The following is an 8,151-nucleotide window of genomic DNA, read 5'->3' on the forward strand; positions in this document are numbered from 1 at the left end:
GGCTGTAAACACAGAGAAAGTTTCTCTGGCTTTCCCCTGCTCACCTCCTGCTGCCTGGCCTGGTTCCTAACAGGCCACAAACCAGTACTGGTCCATAGCCTGCAGGGTGGGGACCACAGTACCAAATAATATCAGTATGTCTTTTGACTCAGATTCTTAGAGTAACTGCTGTGTTACAGCCAAATCTCTAATTATTTTATCCTTGGAAGAACTTTAGTTAACACTTTTATCCCATATGACGAGTAAGGAGATAATTTGCATTTTCTCAAATGCTTATTCTGTATCTCTATTAATATTTACACTCATAATGGATGTTATTTCATCACTCGTAATGAAAAAAATGAAGGCAGGAGCTTCTGAAAGAAAAGTGAGAAGAAAAATTGGTTGAATTTTAAAATCAATGATTTTGTATTCAACTGTGTTTATCATTTTAGGAAGCTAAGTTTTTAGTCTTTAACCATATGAGTGCCAAATCTTAGTTAAATTTTAAATGTAAATACAATATTTTCTTTGTATGGAAGTTTGAAAAACACTTACAAATCTTCTATGTGGCATATGTTGACTGATTAAAGCATGTTTACTGAACAGCCCCTGAACTATGAAGCCACTCGCCAAGTGGTTTTGAAAATTGGCGTACTTAATGAAGCACAGTTTGCAAAAGCAGCAAATTCACAAACTCCTGCGATGTGTACAACAACTGTCACTGTGAAAATTAAAGACAGAGATGAGGGTCCTGAATGCAATCCAGCAGTAAAAGTCATTCAGAGTACAGATGGCGTCCCCGCTGGCCAGGAACTCCTAGGATACAAAGCCCTGGACCCAGAAACACGCAGTGGGGAAGGCTTAAGGTAATTTATTTTCAAAAAGCTCCTTGATGAAAATGTATCTTAAATTTAGGAAAGTTCCATGTATTTTTCAAAATGACAAATTTTAAGATTATGTTCCCTTTTTGGTTTGATCGTTTACATTTGATTTCTAAAAATTCAGGTATAAGAAGTTAGGAGATGAAGATAACTGGTTTGAAATTAATGAACACACTGGCGACTTGACAACTCTAAAAAAACTAGACAGAGAATCGAAATTTGTAAAAAACAACCAATACAATGTTTCAGTCATTGCAATGGATGCAGGTGAGTGCCATTTTCTAGAAATAAAATATAAATATAGGATATGTACCTTGGGGTGAGATGTTTATTTCCAGATTTAAACAATATTTGCATTGTTATTACTCATTTTCTTGAAGAACACCCAATTTAGGCTCCAGCGCATCAGTAATGCAAAGCGGTGAGGTGGTGTGCTTAAGGCTTCAAGGATCTTATATGTGATTTAGTTTCTGCTGAGGAAAAGGTGGGGTACTTCGAGATCTCCATGTTTTTCAGAAGTACAGGTTTAGGTTATTGTGACTGGAACTTACTGCAAGGGTTCTACCTACCTACGGCAGTTGGGTTCAATGTAAATTTGTTGTGAGCTTAATGAAAAATCATTTATCCTACTTCATAAAGAAATGGTCAAATAATGACTCAAATCCTTTGCTATGGTTTGCAACCTCTCTTCAAGGTTGACACTAGAACCTATTCTGTAAAGAATAACTTCCACATATAGTGAAGTCATGATCTCGAAACCCCTTGAACATATACTACTATCAATAAAACCATTTATAACATGCTTAAATATATGTATTAATAGGTTTAACAGGTTTGTTAGTATGTTTATATACATGTGCTACAATGCTAACATACTGTATATATCATAAAAATACACATCATAGATATTAAAGAGATTGATTAAAAATAAATAAAATTTACACTATTTCATTTTATCACATCAATTACATACATACCCATGTGAGACAAATTGCCCTAAATAATAAAGATAAATTAATCTGGACAACATAGTGAGACCCCATGTCTAAACAAAGAGTAAAAATTTTTCTAAAAAATTAGCCAGGCTTGGTGGTGTACATTTGTTGTCCCAGCTATTTGGGAGGATTCCTTGAGTCCAGGAGGTCTAAGTTACGTGGGCTATGATCATACCACTGGACTCTAATGATAGAGCAAGGTAAACAGCAAAAAAAACAACAAATGAAGAAGTACTACAACAACAACATATTAATTGCACTAAGGTGGGAGTGCAAACTTGTTTTTTGGCTTATCCAGTTAAATTTTTTCAAGTATTAAAAATGATAAATGTATTATGTTCCATGTGTTAGTATGGAGTTATAGTCAGCCAAGAAACAGCGGGCAGATCACTAGGTTGTCAAGGTGAATAGGACGGACTTACTATTGTTCCCAGTGTGTTCACAGTCCAGTGTGTGAGCCAAGGGATCAGCAAACCAGTCTGAGAAAAGAGAAGCACAGGCTATCACTGTCTGCAGAAGTCATACGTTTCATTAGGAGGTGACCTTTGAGTAGATTCTGAAAGACAATAGGGTTTTATCTGGCAAAGAAGAGGAGAAAAGTATGCTTGGCAATGGCCTCGAAATGTGCCAAAGCAAACAGGAAGAAGTTCACCTGGTGGGATTAATGAGAAGTTTGATAAAAGAACATATGAGGAGAATAAGAGAAGAATAAGAGAAGTTTGAGCAAAGAATATGTGAGGAAAAGGAGAAGATGCTGAGGGGACTGATAGCTACATGCTGAGGATTTGTATTCTTAGGGTGAATATATGCTATTCATAAATAAAACGGTAAGAAAATGAATTCTATATACAACAAGTTAATCTATAGTGACATTCCCGATAACCTTTTAGTTCTGAAAATCACCTGAAAGAGACCGTCTGATCCCACCTCCAATCTTCAAGGCAGAATGACACATCACTATTTTGTAGTAATGGTGTCTGAGATCTGGGAATCATATGTGCAAAATCAAGTTCAGACAGCTAGTAGAAAGTAGGTGTCAACTGTTACTATACAGGGTGGCCATAAATTCATGCGCAATTTAAAATAGACTGCCACCCGGTATAAACTGTTGAAAATAAACACATTTTTCACTAAAGAAATAACCTACTTGTAATTGATCTTAGCTGGCCGATCTTGCACTGGAACCTTAGTAGTTCATTTGGAAGATTATAACGATCACCCACCCCACATTGATAAAGAAGTGACCATTTGTCAGCAAGATAAGGATTATGCTGTTCTGCAACCTATCGATGAAGATGGGCCTGAAAATGGTCCACCTTTTCAATTTCTTCTGGATAATGCTTCCAGCAGACTATGGACTGTAGAAGCAAAGGATGGTATGTAATTTTGCTAAGTCTTGTGATCAACAGGGACTCAAGATCGATGATGACCTTAACTTTCACTTTAGTTTATCATAATAGCTACATATTTGTTTTAGGAAATTATCGTATTGGCCCTAAGAGAAGGATAATCACTTTCTTTTAATAAAATTAATCTAGTTATGGTAAGCTTAGACTCTTCTTCCAAATCTTTTATGAAAAATTATGCCGGGCAGTACCTGTAATTCAGTGGGTAGAGCGCCGGCCCCGTATACTGAGGGTGGTGGGTTCGAACCCAGCCCCAGCCAAACTGCAACAATAACTAAAAAAGCTGGGCATTGTGGAGGGTGAGGCAAGAGAATCGCCTAAGCCCAGGAGTTGGAGCTCGCTGTGAGCAATAAAAAAAAAAAGAAAAGAAAAATTATGTTCATTTTCAGTTAACCTTCAAGTAGTATCTAATAGAGCGTAAAACACATTGTCAATTATTTTTTCCAGGTTTTCTGAGAAGTCAAAATTATTTTTAAAAAATAAAAATTAACCATTTGAGTATTCTAGATTAATTTTTCCCAGAAGAATATTGAGTAGGAATAAGATTGCCATGGAAAGGTCATATCAATAGCCAACTATTTTAAATTGCACACGAACTTTATGGACACCCTGAATTCTCTCTCTTTTATCCCCCCCCAACCCGTAGGTAAAACCGCCATTCTTCGTCAACGGCAAAATCTTGATTATGACTATTACCCTGTGGTTATGCAAATAAAGGACAGACATGGTTTAGCTGCAAAACATGTGTTAACAGTGAAAGTATGTGACTGCATAGCTCCATCTGACTGCAGAATGACTGAAAAGAGTGTGAGAGACGTTCAGCCACCCAAAGTGATTCTCGGAAAATGGGCTATTCTTGCCATGGTGTTGGGTGCTGCCTTACTGTTATGTAAGTATATTAAGTATAATTATTTAGAATGTGTCAGATGAAATTTTATCTCATGTGTTTTAAATGGCAGCTCTTTTTACGGGTGATATTTGCCCCCTTGGCAAATGTGTCCTTCTGGATTTACTTTGTGACTTGAGGTTCTGAATCATGAAAAAACTTACCAGTAGAATAAATTCAAAGTAAACAGCAGATGAAACCAGCAGATTAAATCGAAAGTAAGTTTCAGAGGTGGTAGCTTGAGTTCTTCAATAATCAGGGGTAAGGCATTAAATCATTTCCTTGTCTTTGAAATGATTTTTCCATATGGAAAATGAAGAAGGTAGATAAAATTTAGATTCCTTCTCATGTAAAATGCCATAATTTTTCTAACAGCTAAATTTATTTAGAGAATATCTAATTATAAAAAAAATTAGTAAAAGTAGCTTGTCCAAAAACTTGCTCTGGTGTTTGTAAAGTGATTCAGCAAACAATGTAAAAAAAGAAATAAAAAAACTCAGGAGTGAAAAATGGGCACATGAGCCACAGAGGAAAAGTAATGCGTACAAAGAGTGCTGAGATTTTGAGTCCTGAAAACTGTTACTTGGAGGTGCAAAATAGTAGCAATATTGAGCTACACTTAAGCTTCCTTCCTTCTTTCTTTTCTTCCTTTTCCTTTCTTTCCCCTTCCTTCTCTCTTTCCTCCCCCCTAGTTTCTCTCTCTTACTCTCAACTTTTCTCATACTTCTTGACTACAAAGGTCCCATTTGCATTTACAGACTTTACCCAGAGTCTTCACTGTGTCTGAATTCGTTGATCTAAGTTTCAGGTTAAACTGGCTATTCCTCTTAGCACTGTGCTAGTTAATGTCGGCTTTCAAAACCAGACATGAGTTTTATGCAGTTGCCCTTCTTGTTTGTATTTATGCCTAATGTGTTTTATTTTGTTGTTCTAAGCCCTTTAAATGTGATTTTAAAGACCAATAATGCTGTCTTAAATTTCAGTCAAAGGAAGTTAGCATTTCAATGTATAAGAAATAAAAAACACATATAAGTTAATTCTGGACCTAGAAAGGAGGCTATTATGTGTCTCACTAAAACAGAGATAGTCTGTATACACTGTCTAAAATTTTGTTTTAAATTGTATGACCTAAAGACATTTCAATTTATGGAATAAATTTTTAAAAGTTTTACAAAGAAACATTTCAAAAATCATTTAAAAATGACTTAATGTGTATTAGCATGAAAAATATTGATCCTTTTTTATTTTTTAGGTGTTCTGTTTACGTGTTTCTGTGTGACCACTAAGAAAGTAGTGAAAAAATGTTTTCCAGAAGATGTAGCCCAGCAAAATTTAATTGTATCAAATACTGAAGGACCTGGAGAAGAAGTGATGGTGAATCAGATTTCACTTCCCTTTGAGTTGTGTGGTGACCCAGGGATGACAGTTTGATTATTCTATAATAATAGCCATAGATAATAACCGTTAATGTTTATTGAGCACTCACTATGCTAAGCATAATTCCAGTTGCCCTGATGTTTTAAATGATTTAAATATTACAATTCTATTGCAGCATAACCATGCTCCCTTAAAGGAATTAGAGTTGGATCTGTTCCAGGACTGTCTCCTAGCTTTCGGCATTGCCTTGGTTTATGGCAACATAAATCAAATCATCAAATGGCATTCTCCCTGTGTACTTGTCTGTGTCCAAATTTCCCTTTTTTTTTTAAAATAAAGGCACTGATTAGATTAGATTAGGGACCCACGCTAAACCAGTATGACTGCATCTTAACTGACTACATCTACAATGATCCTATTTCAAAATAAGGTCTGTTGTCATGGGGTTTAGGCCTTCAACATAGGCATTTTGGGGAGATATAATTGAACCCATAATACTTATGATATTATTATTCTGATTTTACACACAGTAGAACCTCCACAGTTACCACCTCCCTACATTGACCACCTCCTTAAGTTGACCTAATTGTCATAGACGAGACATGCAGCACACGAATATATTAGTACAGTAGGCCTAGTTCCTTGTGCTGACCACTTCTGCATGTTGACTGTTGCTGCAGTCCCTTGGGTGGTCAACTTACAGAGGTTCTACTGTATAGGGAACTGAGAAGCATAGAAGATAAATGTTTTGCCTATGGTGGGAAGAAATAGAAAACAAATTGTTTTTTATTTCAGTTTTATTTACTCATTTTGTAATTTTAATTTCACTTTTAGGAAGCAAATATTAGACTCCCTATGCAGACCTCGAACATTTGTGACACAAGCATGTCTGTTGGTACTCTCGGTGGCCAGGGAATCAAAACACAGCAAAGTTTTGAGATGACCAAAGGAGGCTACACTTTGGATTCCAACAAAGGAGGTGGACATCAGACCCTGGAGTCCATCAAGGGAGTAGGGCAGGATCCTGGCAGATACACATACACGGACTGGCAGAGTTTCACTCAACCTCGGCTTGGTGAAGTAAGTGCTAATGTCTTCAAGTTCATGTTACGTGAAATATAAATGGTAGATATCAGTCAGGATTTCCCAAGGATTGTACTCGTCATACACCTTGAGCTCATCACATTTTTAATGTTGAATTATCTAGACATGGATGTCAGGTCTATCTCAAAGAGGAAAATGATCTTTTAAAGTTCAACTTTTAAAATAGGGTTTACAAAACTATCTATAAGTGGGATATGTAGGTGTGTTTAGAAAAGATAAAAGTGATAGCTTTTCCCTTAAAATTACCAGGAAATCCAGGTGGATTAAAATATTTATTATAGAGGAATGAATGGATCATAAATTATAATAGATTAAATTAAATTATTTAATTTATATAATTTAATATAATTAAATTATTAATTAAAATATAAATATTTTATAATGCGGTTATGAAGTCCTGACTATTGAAATCAACAAGATAGAGATTGCTAAGCTTTATTTTGGGTTTTAGTTCCTTGTTTTATGTTCAAGTTAATCAGTATATGTTGATATTAGACAGTTTAATATATTCTACTTTTATAGGAATATAATAGTGCACAAACATAAGAATCATAGCCTGTATTGGTTTTCCTCAAATATGTGAAGAAACCACAGGTAAATTTCAACTATACGTGTCTCAGGGTGAAATGGGAAAGGAGTTAGTTTTAGGTCTCGGCGTAACCTTTGTGTTCATTAATGTGTGCGCCAGGAGCGTTGATTTACTTGCTATCCTTTACGAATGACTGTAATAGAGACCAATCATGTGCGTTTTTTATATGTAGGAATCCATTAGAGGACACACACTGGTTAAAAATTAAACAGTAAAAGGTAAATCAAAGATATCATTTTTATGCTACTATGTTTAGGTGTTTTTAAAAAAAATAATAAACTGTGCTCTTTTCCGATACAGAAGGTGTATCTGTGTGGACAAGACGAGGAGCATAAACATTCTGAAGACTACGTTCGCGCGTACAACTATGAAGGCAAAGGGTCTTTGGCCGGCTCAGTAGGCTGTTGCAGTGATCGGCAGGAAGAAGAGGGCCTAGAGTTTCTAGATCATCTAGAACCCAAATTTAGGACGTTGGCAAAGACATGCGTAAATAAATAAATGTGGTTTCCAATAGAATAACAGCTACCAATGCCCGTGTGGGAGTTAATGGCTGTGAAATGACAGCAGCTTCTGCTAATATTGTTGATTGGAGGTAGAGATAAGAGTACTATAAATACCAAACTCCCCTAAATTCTCCTTGTCTGATGTAACTTCCCTGTTCTCTAGAAAGCAAGGTGTTGTTTGTTAATTTTCTTTTATACGCATGTATATATTGCCCTTTTCAAGACTGTCCTGTCTTGCACCTTCTAATTGAAAACTATTGTTTTGTGTGCTATGGAAAAGCGTGTGGGAGAGCTGGGTATCGTGGAGCCTAATGAAAGACGAATTTGCACTTCAGATGTACAAATTAAATGTTTTCTTCCAAATTTTGGAGAGAATTACATTCTTAGAAATATTTTCTTTGGTGCCAGAGAATTACGTCCTCTCCAAA

General features: G+C 35.8%; 1 protein-coding gene across 1 annotated transcript in view; it reads left to right on the forward strand.

Annotated features, from left to right (window-relative positions):
* DSC1 (desmocollin 1) overlaps positions 1-7,718 on the forward strand; it is a 29,551-nt gene extending 21,833 nt beyond the window's left edge. The window contains exons 9-15 of the mRNA XM_023510170.1: positions 589-848; positions 988-1,130; positions 3,022-3,234; positions 3,911-4,153; positions 5,403-5,524; positions 6,362-6,607; positions 7,521-7,718. Coding sequence (XP_023365938.1) covers positions 589-848; positions 988-1,130; positions 3,022-3,234; positions 3,911-4,153; positions 5,403-5,524; positions 6,362-6,607; positions 7,521-7,718 — 1,425 coding nt within the window. The remainder of the gene's footprint in view (positions 1-588; positions 849-987; positions 1,131-3,021; positions 3,235-3,910; positions 4,154-5,402; positions 5,525-6,361; positions 6,608-7,520) is intronic.
* The last annotated feature ends 433 nt before the right edge of the window (positions 7,719-8,151 follow it).

The sequence above is a fragment of the Otolemur garnettii genome, unplaced genomic scaffold (assembly GCF_000181295.1).
Source record: "Otolemur garnettii isolate 467f Iridium unplaced genomic scaffold, OtoGar3 scaffold00012, whole genome shotgun sequence".
Lineage (NCBI taxonomy): Eukaryota > Metazoa > Chordata > Mammalia > Primates > Galagidae > Otolemur > Otolemur garnettii.